Source organism: Peromyscus leucopus, chromosome 8b (genome assembly GCF_004664715.2).
Source record: "Peromyscus leucopus breed LL Stock chromosome 8b, UCI_PerLeu_2.1, whole genome shotgun sequence".
In the NCBI taxonomy this organism is placed as follows: domain Eukaryota; kingdom Metazoa; phylum Chordata; class Mammalia; order Rodentia; family Cricetidae; genus Peromyscus; species Peromyscus leucopus.
The window spans coordinates 86,607,927-86,629,042 of record NC_051086.1 but is presented as its reverse complement, the minus strand read 5'-3'; the positions used below and the strand labels follow the sequence as shown (position 1 = coordinate 86,629,042).

At 38.5% G+C, this 21,116-nt stretch overlaps 1 protein-coding gene across 13 annotated transcripts in view; it reads left to right on the top strand.

Annotated features, from left to right (window-relative positions):
- Positions 1-21,116, top strand: part of Tanc2 (tetratricopeptide repeat, ankyrin repeat and coiled-coil containing 2) — a 326,078-nt gene that overhangs the window by 216,139 nt on the left and 88,823 nt on the right. For all 13 annotated transcript variants that reach the window (XM_028865155.2, XM_028865161.2, XM_028865160.2 and 10 more), the window contains 2 exons: positions 8,492-8,773; positions 14,060-14,193. In XM_028865155.2, the coding sequence (XP_028720988.1) occupies positions 8,492-8,773; positions 14,060-14,193 (416 nt within the window). The remainder of the gene's footprint in view (positions 1-8,491; positions 8,774-14,059; positions 14,194-21,116) is intronic.

Below are 21,116 nucleotides of genomic sequence, written 5' to 3'. Positions count from 1 at the left end.
GTACTGGTCTAATTTTGTCTGTGTTCTTCTCTTGAGACTTTTGTGAATAGATCACATTTTTAGAAAAATTTTAAAATAACTTTTTAAAATGTCAAAGTTTTCTCAGTAGGGTAAGATGTAATGCAGCATTATGTCAATAGGAGAATGTTGTCTTTGTCTTACTCTATATCCAATATTGACATGGAACTCGCTGTATAACCTAGGCTGACCTCAAACTTGAAGTGATCTTCCTGCCTTTGCCTCCCAAATGCTGAGGTTACAGGCGTGTGCTATCATGCCCAGTGCCAGAAGTTGTTAATAGAATTGTTCTCTAAAATAGGAGATTTACATTGAGTTACTATTACTCCATATTATAAATTAGCATTAATCATATTCATAAAAGCCTCCTTTGAAACCAGATATAAAGTAATCTTAGACCTGAAGAGATAAGTCTGTTTAGAAAGCAACTCAGTCCCTCAGGAACTGTTTTCACTGGAAATGCAGTCTATGGCCAGACATGTCTTCTTCTTACCCATTTCAGGAGGGCTGGGGGTTACAGGCATGCATAGCCATACCAAGGATATGAACTCGTGTCTTCATGTTGGAACAGCACGTGCTCTTTTCCCACAGATCCACTTTCCCAGCCTCCAAACATAATTCTTAAAAGCGAGTACAAGACAAGTTAGGAAACAAGCAACAGTAAGCCTAATTAATCCCCGGGTAATGCTCACATCCTGTAGAAAAGATGCAATATAATAGAAAAGGCCTGGATCTTGCCATCAGAATTAGGTTTTTATTCAAATTTTGAAATCAGTTATGTAGACTTAGGTCTCTAGTCCTAAATAGACAGACACATCTATAAAAATATTACAAGAATTTTGTGAAAGTCCATGATTTCTCTCTCAGAAGAGCTCACCCCGAGGCAGGTTGAACAAGGCCCTTCCTTTTTACCTCCCTAAGGCTTGCAGCAGTGTGTCATGCCAGCTGAGCTGTGTTTTCCTTCTTCTCTGGAGTTCTGGGATAGCCAGCTCACCCTTTCTCTTTCCCTCTTCTGCCCCAGCTCCTTCCCCTTCTCCCTCCTCGCTCCATTGTCTAGGAGGGTATACTCAAATACCCCACAACCCCTCTGAGTTGTTAGCCATTGATGCAAGTGCCATTGCAGACAGAGATGAGGGAGGAATTCCAAGAGTCAGTCCATCCAGTGAAAGAGCCGTAAGCCCACAAAATAACTGTTCAACTTTTCACCTCTCTAGAATTGAAGCAAAATTTAACCAAGAGAATGATGAATTTAAAAAAAAAATGGTACTGAATTTCAACATTTGATGGAATCTCTAAGACTGCCAGTTGACTACCAGGATGATAGAACAGAGACTTTAGGGACCAGATTACAAGGAAATAAAATAGTCTTTGCCAAACTGATTGAGAAAGCAAGGCACAGTGACATGCTCTTGGAGTCCCAGCTACTCGGGAGACTAAAGCAGGAAACGTGGGCACCAAGAGTTTGATTCCAGTCTGAGCAGTGTGTTGAGACTTTGTCTCAAAATAATGACTACAGCTACTTTGGAAAAGTCAACAAATGAAAGAATGACTACAGCATCAAAACAAGGAACAACAGTAAACTTCAAAGGAAGAACTCAAACTCTCTACCTTCTTACCACATAATAGTATTTAAAATCAAGTTCTCAAATTGCAAGGCATACAAAAAAACTTCACATATTTCATTTATCAGAAAAAGTAAAGTGACAAAAATTACTCTGAATAATTTGATACATTAGGCTTAGCCAGGCAAAGACTTTAAATCAGCTGCATTAAACATGTACTATGAGATAAAGGAAGCAGTGGATTTAATCTAAAATAAGAGGGCTGGGGATGTAGTTCAGTTAATAGTGTTTACCTACATTCATAAAAACCATGGGTTTGATCTCCAGCACTGTATAAACCAGACATAAGACTGAAGCAGGAGGATTGTATACTCTATGTAGTAAGAGACTCTGTCTCAAAATAAAAAAAAAAAAGGGGGTTATGGGGATTGAGTGACATTATATTACTGAGAATCTGATGAGGGTTTTTAGATTTAATATAGCAGAAAAGGGACATTGGAGATTTTGGAAGGAATAATATAATCATTGTAATAAAAATTGGTCTGCAGCCGGGCGGTGGTGGCACACGCCTTTTATCCCAGCACTCGGGAGGCAGAGCCAGGTGGATCTCTGTGAGTTCGAGGCCAGCCTGGGCTACCAAGTGAGCTCCAGGAAAGGCGCAAAGCTACGCAGAGAAACCCTGTCTCGAAAAACCAAAAAAAAAAAAAAAAAAAAAAAATTGGTCTGATAGAATATTCAGTATGAGATGCCTGAGGCAGTAAGTGAAATTGGGGAAGCCAGGTCCAAAACTAAAAAATTAACAGGGAAAAACTGAGGGAGGGAAGTGGGAACACTTAGAAGTCAGCAGAGGTGACTGAGATAAGAACTCTTTGAAAGGAAAAATATTCAAGACTTGTGAGACAGGCTGAGATTGCTGGGGCATGTTTGATTCTTAAATAACAGGAACTTTCATTTTAATTACATTCTGAAGACATGCGTGGGCTCCGGTACAGTGACAAAACACTTCAATGATCTCCTCTCCTAATATGTGACAATCCTTCCAATAAAATTCCCTGGAGGGGGTCCCCTTTTCAATGTTCATTCAGAAAGCATGTCTTGATGCTTTACTGTGTACCTCAGATCCTATATATGCTGTTAAAAATAGTGATGGCTCCTGCTTCTTACACTGTAATTAAGGAAATGAGAATAAATAAGGAAAAAGCAAACAAAAATAAACTTGCATTAGATTACAATGTGAGTAAAGGAAGTAAAAACAGTACTTTGATAATTCATTGATAGAAACGAGTCTGTATCTCTGATAGAAAACAAGCCTTTGCATAAAGAAAGTGATGGAAGTAGAGGAACAAACTCTACAAAGTTATCAAAGTAACTTTAAGGTGAAACCTGAAAAATGAAAAGCTTATCAGGTGAACAGCCAAAGAAGGAACTCCTGATGTAGTCAGAACAGCAGATGGAGATTGGAGAACCAGAAGGAACCATGAAGGGTGTAGAGAGGTACTGGAGACTTGTATGTAAGGAGCTTTGTGGTCCTTTTTGTCATCAGACAGGTCCAGTGCCAGCACTAGTCACTCTAGTCTCAGTCAGAGCCACAAATATCACGTGAGAAAGGTGTCCTTTTACCACTTCTGCTTTGTTCATGCAGATCTTGTGAACTCTACTCCTTTTCAGCGTCCTGCCGTAATGTGAGCAAGTACTTATTATGGCAACTCATATAAGCATCTCTGTCCTTAATATAATATGATAGTAATTTTCAGCCAACTTGTCTTGTAGATTCAGACCTAATCCCACACATACATATTCCTCTTCCCAGTGGCTTGTGTAACATAAAGAAAGCAAGCATGGGGTTTTATTAGATTTTGATGTTCTGTAGAATTCAAACACAGTGCCGTGCTTGGATGGGTATAAAAGTGCCATATAACCACTACTGAATGTGGTACAGTACTTTGATTTTTCTATAGAGATTAATTCAATAGATGGTTTTGTTTACTTCAGTTAAAATTTAAATTTGAGCATACTCCAATGTATCTCAAGTTTTAATTCTTTCTCCCTGTATGTTGAGACTTTGTCTTCAATTGTTTAGAAGAAAGAACTTTAAAGTAAGAAAACGATTTCTACACAGTGATAAAATCTCATTTTGCACCAAGATTTGGGTTCTTCTCACTTCCATAAGCCCTTAGACTTGAAACTAGAAAACCTTAAGATTTATCTTCCCTTTACAATTGTATCCCCTCCATTCTTAGCACTTTCCAGGACTGCTCCAGTGAGAAGTCTTCAGGATGTCTTTACCTTTCTTCAGTGATGCTGTCCTTGTATTAGATCCACTTCAGTGAGCCATTGTCCATGAGGGAGGTGTAAATCATCTGCTTACCTGACATTCAGACTATCCTGGCAGAAAGAGCCAATTTTACATTTCAGTCATCCTCTAATACAGCTGGAGTATTATAATGCGATATCCAAGTGAGTCTGCTTAAGGAACATTAGGGAGTTTATTGGGATATAAATTGGGGAGAACAACTCACTAAACAGAATAAGGCAAAGTCATCACAGAGTCCTGGAAGGTCAGTCCCACGCTACTTCTGCCACCTGAGTCAGTCCACACCATCAAAGCCCACGAGAGAGACGTATGTGCCCTCTGGTCTTAAGCTAGCCAGGGAAGCCATACCCTAGTGGCTGGTACCTCAAGGTAATAGATGAAACAGGTACCCACTAATATCCCCTTTTTGTCTAAATAAGAAAGTTCTAACCTAATACAAAACTATATACAATAGGAACGATTATCAAGTATTGTCCATGGTAGGGGAATGGAAGTAACATAAACAAAAATAGAAATCCAACCAACAAGAACAACATCAAACAAGAAGCACATACTAAATGTCCAGGAATGTCCAGACCATAGTTAAATGGCAAGTTACAGAGATTAGTCCAATAGCTGTCCTATCCTGAAGAATCTAACTTATCCAAAATGTTTAGGACCAGATCAAATTTTTGGTCATTTCAGATTTTAAATTTTTAACTAGGGATATACAGTCTGTAGCTAAAATGACACAAAAATCATCAAGTAAATATGCATTTTTCATATGTATACATATTGATTACTGGAGAAAAACACTCAAAAATATAAACTTGCTTGTTCAATTCACTGATTGTTTGATTGTTTAGTTTTAGATGAAATACTTTCTTCCTCTACCTATGTGGAAAATAGCAGTTCGTTTTTTAGGCCTTTTTAAAGTGTCCATGTTTAGGGGTAGATGTGTGCACGTACATGTGAAAGAAGTCAATACCACACGTCTTTCTCAAGCACTCTCCACCTGTTTTGTTCTGTTTTAGGCAAGGTCTCTCACTGAACCTAGAGTTCATCAGTTTGTCTAAACTGGCTAACCAACTAGCTTCAGGGATTCACTTGCCTCCTTTTCCCCAGCTCTGGGGTTATAGAAGCCTGCCACAACACCCAGCATTTACCTGGGTGTTAGTGGTCTAAACTCAGATCCTCATTTTGTGCAAGCACCTTAGTAGCCTCATTGTTCAAGCCTTAATTCTTTTTAATATAACTAAAACTCATATTGAAAAGTTAATTTTTAGAAAATTATATCAAAGATTCTGTTGACTATGCTTTATTGGTGTATATTACCTCCCATTGTATATACTTTAAATGTAGTAATAATATGTATTCTATTTTATATCATAAATGTACACACTTTTATAATTATGCAAAATTTGTATTATTTACTATTTTAGTATCTATATAATATGACATCATACATGCTGCCAAGAATGTCAGTATGTTTGTGATTCAAATTATTTCTTTAGAGTAAATTTCTTAACCAGAGTCTTTTTTTAAGTCTTTTTTATATATATATATTTTTTTTTATTTTACAATACTATTCAGTTATACATAATAGCCACAGATTCCCTTGTTCTCTCCCTTCCTGCCACCCTCCCCTTCCCCCCAGCCCACCACCCATTCCCACCTCCTCCAGATCAAGGTCTCCCCCGAGGACTGGGATCGACCTGATAGACTCAGTCCAGGCAGGTCCAGTCCCCTCCTCCCAGATTGAGCCAAGCGTCCCTGCATAAGTCCCAGGTTGCAAACAGCTAACTCATGCAATGAGCCCAGGACCTGGTACCACTGCCTAGATGCCTCCCAAACAGATCAAGCCAATCGACTGTCTCACCTATTCAGAGGGTCTGACCCAGTTGGGGGCCCCTCAGCGCTTTCTTAGAAAATTGGGAATCAATCTCCCCCACTCCTGGGCATATACCCAAGAAATGCTCAATCATACCACAAGAGCACTTGCTCAGCTATGTTCATACCAGCATTGTTTGTAATAGCCAAAACCTGGAAACAACCTAGATGCCCTTCAACTGAAGAATGGATAAATAAATTGTGGCACATATACACAATGGAATACTAGTCAGCAGAGAAAAACAATGACATCATGAGGTTTGCAGGCAAATGGATGGATCTAGAAAAAATCATCCTGAGTGAGGTAACCCAGTCTCAGAAAGACAAATATGGTATCATAGGAGGATGCTAGATGTGGAACAAGGATGACTGGACTGCTACTCACATCACCAGTGAGGCTATCTGGAAAACGGGACCCCAAGAAAAACACGGAGAAATGGATGAGATCTACATGAACAGCCTGGACATGAGTGGGAGCAATGAAGGGCGAGGGTCGAGGGAAAGAGAGCAGGAGATCCTAGCTGGATCAAGAAAAGAGAGGGAGAACAAGGAATAGGAGACCATGGTAAATGAAGACCACATGAGAAAAGGAAGAAACAAAGAGCTAAAGAGGCCCACAGAAATCCACAAAGATACCCCCACAAAAGACTGCTGGCAATGGTCAAGAGACAGCCGGGACTGACCTACTCTGGTGATGGGATGGCCAAACACCCTAATAGTTGTGCCAGAAACCCCATCCAAGGACTGAGGAATCTGGATGCAGAAATCCACGGCTAGGCCCCAGGTGGAGCGCTGGGAGTCTAATTAGTGAGAAAGAGGAGGGTTTATATGAGCGAGAATTGTTGAAACCAAGGTTGGATAAAGCACAGGGACAAATAACCAAATGAATGTAAACACATGAACTATGAACTTAAACAGAATCTTAAGGTCAGAGTGGCATTCACTAATATTACTATTTATTTGCCTACAAGTTGGACAATAATTCTACCAATAAAACTGAAAACACTAATTTTTCCAAAAAAAATGTACTAAAACTACACTTCTTCTAATGGTATATATTATTTGCTTTAGTTTGTATTTTTGTTTTTTTTTGTTTCATTTTGTTTTGAGACAAAGTTTCACTATATAGACTTGTTTTATATATATATATATATATATATATATATATATATATATATATAGAGAGAGAGAGAGAGAGAGAGAGAGAGAGAGAGAGAAAGCTATATAACTCACTATGTAGACCATGCTGGCCTTGAACTCATGAAGATCTCTTTGCTTCTACCTCCCACCATGCCCCACTTCAAAGATAAACATTTTTAAATGTTTGCTTTCTGCATTGTTCTATGAATTATCTGGGGTTTTTAAGGTTTTGTGTGTGTGTGTGTGTGTGTGTGTGTGTGTGTGTGTGTGTAAGTGTGTAATATTTGCATGCAGGTGGCCATGGAGGCCAGAAAAGGGACTCAGATCTCCTGAAACTGGAGTTATAGGCAGTTGTGAGCTGCCATGTGCTGGAAACTGAACCCAGGCCCTCTGGAAGAGCAGCAAGTGCTCTTTAATTGCTAAGCCACTCCCCCAGCCTTTTTCTGGTGTTTCTAGATAACACTGAAATTTAAGCATGACTTTCAAATATATAATGTATAATCTGCTAAAACAAATTCTTTACCTCTGTTTTATAAAGATGTATTATGGTTATGTTAATAACAAAATAGACTTTAGGGGCTAGAAGTAAGATTCAGCAGTTAAGAACGCTTACTGTTTTTGCAGAGAATGCTGGTTCATTTCCCAGCTCTCATATCAGGCAGCTCACACTGCCTTTACCTACAGCTCCAGGGGATCTAACACCCTTTGGCCTCTGTGAGGGCACCTGTACACATGCCGTATGTAAACTCATGCAGACTAATGTGATAAATGTTAGATTAAAAACAAAATGTCGCCGGGCGGTGGTGGCGCACGCCTTTAATCCCAGCACTCGGGAGGCAGAGCCAGGCGGATCTCTGTGAGTTCGAGGCCAGCCTGGGCTACCAAGTGAGTTCCAGGAGAGGCGCAAAGCTACACAGAGAAACCCTGTCTCGAAAAACCAAAAAAAAAAAAAAAAAAAAAAAAAATGTCATGAACTAAGTTAGAGCTTACTGTTCTCATTGTCTTTTCATTTTTTTTATTTTTCTTTATTTTTAAGGACTAAGCAAGCCTATTTACTTTGCATTGCTTTTCTATAGGACTGATTTTCAAATAACATACTGGTTCAACCACATGTTGGTTACTAAATATTGCAATACATACTTAGTGGTTCGGAAAGAGCTATCAGATTGCCCAGGTCCCTCCTGAGGAGCTCCACCTCTGCCTTTTCCCACATCCAACACTTAAAGATTATCTCCCCAAGTCCAGACACACTCCTTAGGATCCTTTCACTGCTCTTGCATCCCTGATGATTGCTGGTATGGAGGCCTTACTATTACTTAACAATTTTTTTAAGATTGCTCTGATTTTCTTACTGTTACGAATTGTGTTTTACTATTTTTTTTTAGTTCTGCCCTCTGGAGTATCTAATGGCTCTAGCATATCTTCATTGTTTATTTGTGGGACCAACTTTCAGAGTTTTGTTATTTCCTGAAAAGCCCTAATACCATCATACTGTAACTCTAGTGGTCTTAAACTATTTCCCCACCTCTATTTCTCTCAATTATGACAGTTTAAATTAAGTTCTGTTGTCTCTTATTGTTCCTTCCAGTTCGCTTTGCACCTTACAGACCTCCAGATATCTCCCTGAAGCCCCTACTCTTTGAAGTGCCCAGCATCACCACAGAGTCAGTGTTTGTTGGCAGAGATTGGGTATTCCATGAGATCGATGTTCAGCTTCAGAGTTCAAATGCCAACGTGAACCAAGGAGTAGTGATTGTGGGAAATATTGGGTTTGGCAAAACTGCCATCATTTCCAGACTGGTGGCCCTCAGCTGCCATGGTACACGGATGAGACAGATCGCCTCTGATAGCCCACATGCCTCCCCTAAACGTAAGTATTCCTTCCTTAAAAAGAAAAGAAAAAAAAAATGTTCCCTTCTTTGTGTTCCTAAAATATTTTCTGACATTTTTATATTAGACCACATATCCTTTTATTCCTAATCTGTGAAACCTGAACTGTGTGAAAGACCATTAATTCGAAGTTTAGTATATCTAGCCCACACACGGAATAGTCATCAAAGTGTAGCAGGAAAAACCTTTTTGTGGAATAAATGCATGATGCTTACCTGTTGGTCAATCTTTTGGATAATGACTCCAGCAATTTCCTGTAGAGTCATTTGTATCTGTCACTGTCAGAGGTTGCTTAACCTGTGCCCACTTCTTGTTAAGTGACAACACAATCTGTTTGTAGCCTTCATTTCTTTGCAGCTGATGTCAGTGCCACACTGCTTGAACTTGAGCTCTTCTGTGTCCTTGAAGGGTTTTTCCTTCTTCCTTGTGGAAGGTTGCAAAGTTCTCATGTGTAGTCAGGTTCTTTTCATTACAAGCTTAATGGTCACCACTGGGATCTTGATTACTTGTTTGTAAAACACTCACATAGCTATGTACCACATAATCTTCAAGTGTTTACAAATTTTAATTCATTCAGTCATTTATCAACTCAGTTAGACAGTTCCTGTTGTCTTCATTTCACAGATAAGGGATCTGAGACTCCAGGTTTTTACAGCCATTATATAGGGAAGCAAAGAAGCCTGGTTTCAGAAGCCATTCTCTCCCCCTTTCCTCAGCTGCCTTTTCTTATGGTAAAACTCATTTGGGGAAAGAAAGAAAATGGATATGTGTAATAGTTCTTCCTGTATAAACCAATCTGCCTCTCCTTGATTGTTTTAGAACAGAAAAGGAAGGACTTGCTCTACTGATCCAAATTAATCATACACTCCACCACACACTTGATATAACAAACACTGGAAATGGTTTGTGTGAGACTGTAGTAGTCACAGGGTCTAGAAATGTAACAGGAACTCACTGAATATCTTCCAAACCTTTTAACTTTTGAAATTGCCTAGCAGGCTCTATATCAAAGAGATGATTGTCTCTGGTACATTTAAGAATACCTAACATGTAAAAGGACCTGGTATCTAAACAGAAAGCTTGCTGAGTAGATTATATGGTGAACTCTTATCTTAAGAGGAATACCTTGCTCATGTTCCTAAATGAATTGTTTCTAAGGTAGACTGACATCATATTGTGAGAGTCAAGAACTTAGGATTATGCCACAGCATTCAAATTGCTTATAATAAAGTACTTTGTCACTTTAAATTTGCATTAATTCTTTGGATCTCAGTTTTGTCATTTGCAACTGAAGAAGTATGACTAGCTGATTGTTGAGAACTGCTTTAAGGCCAAGTGACAGCGTACTTGCTCAGCATGCCTGAAATGGAGTTCAGTCCTTTATACAGCAAATAACAATGATAATGAAGAAGAGGAGTTTTAAAAATAGCTTCTATGCTGAAATGTAGAGTCAAAGAACATGTCTTCATGGTTGGAAGTGAATTTCCACATCTATTCCAGGATTTCCTTCGAATGCTTAAATATCTATCACACCATACTACTGCTTATCTGAGTAGTCCAGGAGTTAAGCTATTTGAGTGTGCCAGAAAGAAAACTGGATGGCTAACACTTTCTCTGACTCCTCAGTATATCAGTGTGGCAGATAGCAATGGCAGGATCATTCCTAACAAAAGATAAATTCCCAAAGCCAAGGATAACTGCTTTGCCTAAAAGCAGAGTCTCTGGGGTCCACACATAAGCCTGGGAGAACAAGAGAAAATAAAAAAGTCTGTACACTCTCCAAAGCAGATTTTCCAAAGGTAGTTTATTGTTATTCTCTAATAACTGTTGCCTATTATCTCTTGGGAATCTCCAAAAACAATGAAATACTCCTTATTTATAAGATCATCTCCACTGTTGGTGCTGTAGATCTGACCCTTTAGTTAACTTTCGAAACTTGAAAAGAGAGTAGGAGAATATAGAGTAGATGTCGCTGTCTCTGTCAGAGCTACACAGAGCCCACATTGCTTTGTGAAAAATATTTGTTCTCATAATTTGTTGTAGATCAAACTACCTTCTGCCTCTACCATCCTCAAAGAACTTGTGTTTCTTAAAAAAGAGTCAAGGATACTGGACTAATAGGATGCAAGCTATTTTATTTTATTTTGTAACTTAAAATTAAGATTTATACATTTTAAAATGTGTGTTTTGCCTACATGTATGTATATGCATCACGTTTGTGCTTTGTACCTACAAAGGTCAGACGAGGACATCACATCCTCTGGAACTGGAGTTACAGATGGTTGTGAACTGTCATGTGGGTGCCAGATTGATCCTGGGTCCTGTCCTGGGTTCTGAGTCTTTTGCAAGAGCAGGAAGAGATCTTAACCACCTACCCATCTCTCTAGCCTGCGAACGATTCTTCAGCTTAAATCTGTTACTATATGAGCTGAAATATAAAATATTACCCAAAGCAGCAGAAGTTCTTTGGTTAAGGAAAAAGAATAATATCAGAGGCTTGGCCTAATTTTCTACAGTTTAACATATATTAAACTTGTGTAGGCTTATTTGGAATCCCACTGGCTTTCTGAACCCTCCGGCAGTGATGCCATGATACAGTTGTAGTAATAATGAAAAACTGGAAAGTTACAGAGCTTTTGACTTATCTCTGTGTGTCATCTGTTGTTCTTTCTTCTGCCTCCTCCACACTGAGCAGTACTGCTGCAAAAGATGTGAGCAGTTTAGCCTGCAGTACTTTCCTGCATAGCTCTCCTTCCCCCACACTCAGCTCCACAGCCTACCCCCTCCTTGTCATTTCCCTTAGAAGGTAGAGAAAAACTGTCAAGGCAGACACTAGCCTGTCATCCTGCTTTCCGCCTACTTTCACAGGTATGACTCCCCCATCATTTTCTGCCTTCATCACCCCCAGCACACACAAAGAACAAAAACATTTTGTGAAAATAGACTGTTGTATAATTCAGACATTATTGCGTCCACTACAGACTTACTCAATACAGTAGGTAGGGAAGTTCTGCCTGATATGTGACTATTTTCCTATCATTGGAGGTCCCAGTGTAGTTACCTGGGTTTGACATTTGTCAGCAACTGCCAAACCTCCAAACAGCTACTCAGTTAAGTAATTTCTACTCAGCTCATTTCAGGAATCTAGTTTGCTAGTTTGCTGAGTACACTGACTTGTGCTTATCTGTTAACTTCTATTTCTACTGATTTCTGTGTGCCAAACAGAAAGTAAGCCACTTAGAGAGAGAGAGAGAGAGAGAGAGAGAGAGAGAGAGAGAGAGAGAGAGAGAGAGAGAGAGAGAGAATAGCCAGAGGACAGAGTATTTAGACAGTAATTACTCAAAAATCAAATTCCAAACAAGGGAGCATAGAGCCATGGACAGGAGTGAACCAGCAAATGTAATACAGTCACTGAACTTTAACTCAAAGTGTCACACATTCTTCAGACCTGCCTCACTGCCATTTTTTGTACCCTCACCCCTGCAGGTATTGCAGGGTGACCAAGAGGTCTATTCCACCACAATAAAGTAGAAGAAATATAAATTCACTTTTACTGGTGCAAAGTTAAATGATATTATTTTCTTCTATTCCTTCTTACAGCTTTTGGCCATCCAATAACTGCAAATAGTTTTTGTTCCTGTTTTTAAAATATTTTCTTATCTGTTTGGTTCTGTCATTTCTAATAGATAGTGCATTTCCCTTTTTTCATTTTTTATTACTTTATTACTTAAACCACTTAAAGCTTGGTTTCCATGCAGTTTTCAGTGGCAGCATAACATTACCATGGTGGGTTTTTTTGTTTGTTTGTTTGGTTGGTTGGTTGGTTGGTTTTTTGAGACAGGGTTTCTGTGTAGCTTTGAGCCTTTCCTGGAACTCACTTGGTAGCCCAGGCTGGCCTGGAATTTACAGGGCCACCTGGCTCTGCCTCCCGAGTGCTGGGATTAAAGGCGTGCGCCACCACTGCCTGGCCGTTACCATGTTTTAAACAGCCTTTGTATGTTATATTCCGTTCTGTGATTTAGAAGTCTAGTTTCTTTGTTTAATCCAAAGATATGTCTTACCACTAGCAAGAACCAGTGAAAAGTCTTAAAGTTTCTTCTCTTTTTCAAATCTTATTTTACCCACTTAAAATGCTCAATTCCCAGCTGGGCATAGTGTACGCTTGTAATCCCAGCACTCAGGAAGCAGAGCAGGAAGATCAAGGAAGAGTTTGAGGCCAGTCCTAATAGCTAAGTGAGGATTAGCCATAGATAAATGAATGGAAGGATGATAGATGGTAGGTAGGTAGGTAGGTAGGTAGGTAGGTAGGTAGGTAGATAGATAGATAGATAGATAGATAGATAGATAGATAGATAGATAGATAGATAAAAATGAGCATGGTGTATCATAGCTGTAATCCCAGGACACAGGGAACTAAAGCAGGACGATGATTGCTGTTAAGTTCTGTGTGAGCCTACTGTATACATAATGAAATCTGCCTACATAGTAATGCTCTATCTCAAAATAAAATGAAATGCTCAGTTCTGCATTTTTAATATATCCAAAGGTTGTATTACAGTCACCACAGCCTAATTTTAGAATATTTGATCCCACTAAAAGAAACTTGTATCTTTCAGCAGTAAATCCCCACTTTCCTTCAGACTCCCTATCTTCTACCCCAGAAAGCTCCTACTTTACCTATCGGTACAGATTTCCCCATCTGAATGAACATTTTATATAAATAGAAGCACATACTTGAGATTTGGGGGGCTGATAAGGTGTCATCTATATTGAAGCATGTGTGTGTAACTCACTCATCATCAAGTAGTAGTTCATTGTATGGAGGTAGCACATTTATCCATTCATTAATTGATGGACATCGGACTTGTTTTTACTTTCTGTCTATTATAAATTATGCTTCTCTGGATGTTGATGTGCAAGTTTCTATTTAGAAATGTGTTTTGAACTTCACTTGGGTATATAGTTAGGAATGGAATTGCTGGGTCATAGAACAATATGGAATTCAATTTGCCTTTAGTCTAGAGCAGTGGTTCTCAACCTGTGGGTCACAACCCACATAACAGATATCCTATATATCAGGTATTTACATTATGATTCATAACAGTAGCAAAATTATAGTTATGAAGTAGCAACAAAATAATTTTATGGTTGGAGGTCACCACAACATGAGGAACTGTATTAAAGGGTCACAGCATTAGGAAGGTTGAGAACCACCAATGTAGAGTTTTATGATTCTCTGATTAAACATCTCATCTTTTTAATTCAGATGTAGACGCCAACAGAGAGCTACCACTCACCCAGCCGCCTTCAGCCCATTCATCTATTACCAGTGGAAGCTGCCCAGGAACTCCAGAAATGCGCAGACGGCAGGAGGAGGCCATGCGAAGACTTGCCTCACAGGTACACTAGGATTCCCAAGTTGGGGACCTTCTAGTTCCGTTTTAGCACTAAAGCAAAGATAGGGAGACTCTTGGCAGAAATAAACAAAAATATGTAAAGTATGCATGAGAATGTGAAGAAAAGCTTCTCTTTGTACTTTTGTTTGTTTTTGTTCAAAAAACAAAAATACTATGATGGGATGAGAACCTTCAAGACTTAGAAGCAAAGTCTTCTAATGAGTTAGATAAGAGTATTAGATGGTTTAGCCAAAGTCACCATATAAGTAAACAGCAGTTTTCATTTTTATTACTGGCTCACAAATCCTCTTACTATACCATCTAGTCCATAATATTTTTAATTTAAATTTCCTATCTTTCTCAAAATAACATATGCACATAGAAAAGCAAATAATGCTCAAAACTCAGTTGACTTCTTTACCCAACCTATCAACCCCCAGAAACTATACATCCCCAGTCCCTTTTGATAGAGTTCTTCAACATTATCTTCCAACCCTTTCATTAAAAAAAAAAAAAAAAAAAAAAAAAAAAAAAAAAAAACATTTTTGGCTATCATAATTTTAATATTAAATAGTTTTTTTTCTTTTTCTGCAGTTGTTACCTTGTTTATAAAACATTTTTTTTGATATATATTTTTTATTTTACAATATCATTCAGTTCTACATATCAGCCATGGGTTCCCCTATTCTCCCCCCTCCCACGCCCTCCCCTTACCCCCAGCCCACCCTCCATTCCCACCTCCTCCAGGACAAGTCCTCCCCCGAGGACTGTGATCAACTTGGTAGACTCAGTCCAGGGAGGTCCAGTCCCTTCCTCCCAGACTAAGCCAAGTGTCCCTGCATAAGTTCCAGGTTTCAGACAGCCAACTCATGGAATGAGCACAGGACTTGGTCCCACTGCCTAGATGCCTCCCAAACTGATCAAGCCAATCAACTGTCTCACCTATTCAGAGGGCCTGATCCAGCTGGGAGCCCCTCAGTCTTTGGTTCATAGTTCATGTGTTTCCATTCATTTGGCTATTTTTTTTCAATAATTGAGTAAAACTGAAATTTATTATATGCCACAGTCGTCCTAGGGACCTCCATGCTATATATATAGCCTCTATGGTTCTATGGGTTGTGGTCTGATTGTTCATTTATAAAACATTTTTAAATTTTATTCCTCTAGTGTTCTCTCTCTTTCTCTCTCTTTCTCTTTCTCTCTCTCTCCCCTCTCCCTCCCTCCTCCTCTCTCCCTCCTACTCTCTCCCTCCTTCCTTCCCTCTCCCTGGGGGAGGTCTTGGGAAGGAAAGGAAGAGGGAGAGAGATCTCATGTGTACAAGTTTGCTTGGGTATACAAAGGGCATTTAGAGGATTCATTCTTTATTGGAAATACCCAGAAATCGGTATCCATACATTTTAGGGAATTTCTTTCTTAAAATTTTCACATCCTTTCACAAAGAATTTTCTAGCCTTTTACCTGGAAAATGTGTATACTGAATACCCACATTCCAGAGCTGGTCAGAGTGAGGCTGATGGTCCGTAGTCACTGTGCAGATTTTACTGAAGGCCCTTGTTTTCAACTCTGCACCAGCCTCACTTCTTTGCCCTGTTTGGGATAGCCCTAAGTTTAGACTCTCCCAGTGTCTCTAGACAATAAACATCTCTTGTCTAGATGCTGGGGAGAAAATTCTGGTCTGGGTTCCCTTCCTCAACTTCATCCTCCAGAGTACCTGGTACTTTTAATTCTTGTGCTTTTCTGAAGTTTTACAGATGGTCTGTAATATTACCAGTTTCAGATTTCCTCATAGAAATCCATTCTAAGTGAGGTGTGGTGGCTCTTAATCTCAGTACTTAGGAGACTGAGGTAGGAGGGCCTCTAGGAATTTTAGGGAAGACTGAATGACAGTGGGTTCCAGCCTAGGCTACATGAGTGAAACTCCATGGGGTGGGTAGGGTGTAATCATTCCTCTTAGTAAGTACACATTTAGACAGACTTCCAGAAAAGCCCCAGGTTTGCCTCATATTCATTGTCAACTCGTTGTAACAGTAGGAGACATCTCTGCTTTCTTATAAATATGGGTCCAGCTTGTTCTTTAGAGTAATTAAATAAATACAGAAGTAGATAAATATTGAAGAGGTCCCAGAATAGCATCCAGTTATTCACTTAGAATGTGTGCTTGGAACCCATGTTCAGTAATCTAGAACTGAGTCACACAACACAAATGGTCTCTGCATTGTATAGACTACATCCTATGGTAGGAGAAAGGCAGTACTCAAGTAAATACATAAGACATCAGATGGTGGTGGTTGCTAAGAAAATAAAAGATATTCTATCTCTCCTCTTTGTTACGGCTTACTCCCTACTCACCAAGGAAAGAAATCCCAAGATACTTATTTTCCATATTTGAAAAGTTTTAAGTATAGTAAGTAGGATATTTGTGACTGTTTATCCTTCCTGAAGAAGTGATCACATTCTAAATTTCATGATTGTGTTACCTTTAAACAAAATATAAATGAGTCTGTTTATACCTTGAAATAGGATGTTTTTAATTTTTTACTAAACATTATACAGTAAGTTTCTCCTTAGACTTGATGTTTATGTTTAATACTGAAAAATGCTAAATATTGTTTAAGTTGGAAATCGATGACTATTTACATTTAGTTCAAAAATAAATTTTAGAATTCTAAGAGCAGCATACAAATAAATTTTGCATGTGAGGCTTCAGCATGTGTAAGTTTATGCTAAACATTGTATAAGAAATGGCTCCTAGTTGAAAAATGAGTATTACCCTAGGAAGTGTGCCACATTACAGTTGGGCTATAGAAGCGTGTGCTGTGGGAGCACAGAGCAGAGCAGCAGCCTTGCTTCTCACCCTAACAAACCAGTAAGTGGACATCTGACTTTTAAATGAGATTCTCAAGTCAGTATTTAAAAAAATATATATCAAGAGCCTCTTGATTTGAGAGTCCTTGATGTCAATTCCTCAATATCAGTAATTACCACTGGCAGTTCATAGTGATCTTGCTGCTTCTTGTGCTAATTAGTGGGAGCCACTAAAGAGTTGGTCAGAACTTTAAAACAGTCTTGTACACTGAAGAAACACTACACTTGGATTGTAGCAGCTTTTGCTAGGTCAGCACCTGTTAGTTGTGTCTTCAGTTCAGCATTGCTATGTTCTGAGCAAGGCACCACGAGTCATTCAGAATCTTTCTTGTGTATATAAATTCACCTATGGGATGGGTTAATAGCAACACATTGGCTCCTGTTTAGTGAAGATGTAATAAGTGTGGAGACTCTAAACTGTTTGGAATTTGTTTTGTTTGCTTTTTTTTTTTAACCCCATGTATCTTAACCCTATATGGTAGTCATTATTCTCTCTATGTTATATGGAGAAAACGCTGGCTCCAGTGATTATTTTTCCAAAGCTATGCTGTTAATAGATAACAGAGCTAGGATTCAGAGCCTGTGTGTACCTCTTTAAGAATATTATCATTGTCTTCATTCTGTAAAAGATGGGACAGGTGCTCAAAACCTGTGCCTTTAACCACTGCTATTTTTCTAGTGACAAGAAGGATCTTTGCTGAGTATTCTTTTGGAAAAATCTATCAGTCATTGAATGTGCCTTCAAAGTAAAAAAAAAAAAAATTATGTTGAAGTTCCACCTTTCAATGATTTTGCTGAGTTACACTTTTTCAAAAAAAAAAGGGGGGGGTTTCTATGTGGCTAGCAGCTCTTTACCATGACAATGTTTAATCTTTAAGAAGATAATGCATATGAAATCAGCTAATTAGAGAAACCAGCTACTTTTAAGACATGTCATAAAGAAACAAAAGCTGGTTTTTTTCCCAAAAAAGAATTTTTATGTAAGAAAGAATTCAGTGTTGCTTGCCATTCCTGTACTACATAAGAAAAATGTCAAATGATCTTGGTTCTTGGAAGTGGTGTTGCTACTGTTAAAGTTGTAAGCAAAAGCAGCCATTATTTTGGCAGCCTGGTAACATTAAGCAAGTTGAACATAATATGGCCATGTCAGACAACACATAGGGAAGGGTAAAGGGAGGGAGGGAATATATACAAGGCAGTGGCGTGACGTTTGATTAGTATTGGTGTGGGTATTCTTAAAGAGAACACTGAGGACAAATGAGATCCAAGTCAAGCAGCAAGTAACCTTTAAATAATATTTTCATGTGTCTAGGGATTTTGTCTTCTCAAATTAATACTAACCTAGATTTCTTCTACATTCTAGATACAAATATGGGGAAAACAACCTAAATATATATTTGTCAGCTTCAGTGTTTGTTGTTTGTTTTTAATCTGCCTCTTACACTAGAATAAGTCAGTGCTTAGATGTTATCCACTGTATCCCCAGCTCATATAAATCCAGTGGGATTCCAAATAACAAATATAGAAAAAGGGAAATTGAAAATCATCAAGCATCATGATAATCATTGCTGCAGAAGAGATCCACTGGTAGAGAGCAAAGTTAATGGGCAAATAATGTAGAGAGAGATATGACTTACATAATTCTCTCTTCTAAGGTATTTTTAACCACAAAAAGAAAGATAGCAAATTGACAGTTGCAGAATCTTAACTTCAACTAAGCAAAGCAGATCACCCTCACCAAAACATACAAACATTGACTCATCAAGGACACAACACTGCTTTTGTGGTATTCTTCCAAGAAAAGGTCTCAGTTCATCAGACAACCCCAAACTGAGAGACATTGAACAAAATAACTAGTCAATATTTGAAAACATCAAAGTTGTGAAAAATCACTAAAGGTCTCTTACAGATAAAAGGAGACTAAAGAGAAATATGCTATGTGGAGTCCCTGATGAGTTTTGAATAGGAAAGGATCTTAAATTTGAGTGATGTCTTTAGATAAGATTACTAAGTGTTGTTTAGATTTTAAAGTAAAATTATTATATGTTAATTTGCTGGCTTTTAAAATTATGATTATATAAAATATTAATAAAGGAGACTGAATAAGGAATAAATGGAAGCTCTGTGTACTACTTTTGCAACATTTCTGTAAGTCTGAAATGAGTTCAAGTTAAAAAATAAAAGTCTCATTTCTTTTTTTAAAAAAAAAAGGGGGGAGGCAGAGAAGGTAGGGCTCTAAACTGGAAAATTACTGAAACAGAACCCAAGCCTGGGAACTATTTTTAGCCTGTAGTCCCAGAGTGAAGATTAGAATCAGAGTTAAGAAACAAGACTAAAGGAAGATAAAGTAGTTATTTACAGTGAGTCTTCAGATCCCTAGAAATACTAAAGTAGCTGGTGTGGAGGTAGCTCACACATTTTATCTTATGTGATAGGTGTTTTGCCTGCATGTTTTTCTGTGCAACACATGGTATGCTGTTCCCAATGAGGCCAGAAGAGGGCATCACAGGCAGCAGTGAGTAGCCATATACATGCTGGGAATTGAACTCGGGTTGTTGGGAAGAACAGCCAATGTTCTCTCTAGCCTCAGTGACTCAGACTTTAATCTCAGCTCTTAGGAGGCTGATGGAGGATCGCTGTAAGGCCAGTCCCATCTACATAGTGAGTTCCAGGTTTGTTTGTTTAAACTGACTTAAGAGTTGAAGGATAGCACTAATAAATAAATCAGGAGTATTGAGTATTGGATGGCCTTACAAATGTTAGAGCTAACCTAAAGGCAGAGCTATTATAACTCTAGAATTTAAAAGACACAAACGCCACTTGTGTAGGCTAGATTTTTCTGTCCAAATGGGTTCCATATATTCAAAACTGTTCTTCCTTAATACGCAGTTAGCTTAATTCTTCCATAGGTATTCATTTGAAGTACAAAATGCTCTATGGTGTGTGAAAGCCCAAGACTTTTAACATAAGCCTGGAAGATTTGCTGCCACTCAGTTCTTTGATAAGGTTTATGATATGTTTTATCATTTACTAGGTATAGCATTAAATCAAAAGTTGTCTCCCTCCACCTTTGGCAGTACTAGAGATGAAAACCAGGGTATCATGAATGCTAAGCAAGCATTCTGCCACTGTGCTATATTTCTAAGCCAATAAAAATATTTTAATACTGTATTATATTTATTTATTATGTGTATACTCAAGTGTCTAGGTCAGAAGATAATATATGAGAGTTGCGAATTCCAGGCATTGAGCTCAGGTCCCCAGGCTTGGCAGCAGTCACCCTTACCACTAGAGATTTTACCAGCCTCCAAGCAAAATACTATTTTGACCTCCATCCTTTAGTATATGTCGCCTACCCCTTTTGTTCTTCCCTTGAAGGAAGAGCATATTTACTTACTATTTTTCTTCAAAGATTGTTAACGTACATACATCTTGGGATGGAAAAATTAATTGTATAAGAAAGACATAGCTATAAATGAGAATAAGACAATTATTTGAGAAATAAGAATCCAACCAGGGTAAAGGTTGTGTCTGTTGGTTTATTAAGGCAGATTCATTTCGAGTCATTTCCACGAAGCTGTAACTAAATCGAGTATAATAACTTCTTCAGCACTGTAGAGTGCTGTATAAATGTGCTTTTATCACTGGTACAATGCAAGACTGGGAAAAATACATAGTCTAGGCTTGCTTCTTGCTTTTATATATAGGAAAAGTTTTAGATAATATCAAAAGATAATTTGAAAGGCTACAGAGATGATTCAGTTCTTAAGAGCACTTGTTGTTTTTCTAAAGGACTTAGGTCCAATTCCCAGCACCCACATGGCAGCTAATAATTGTCTGTAATTCCAGTTCCAGGTTATCTGATGCCGTCTTCTGGCCTCCACGAGCATCAGACACACACATCTTCCTTAGTTGCCCTTCATCTTATTTTTAATCAGGGTTTCTCACTGAAACTGTAGCACACTGATAAGCTATGCTTACTGGCCAGAGATCTACCTATCTATGCCTCCCCAGCACTGAGATTACTGACACACAGCTGTTTTTACATGGGTGTTGGCACTT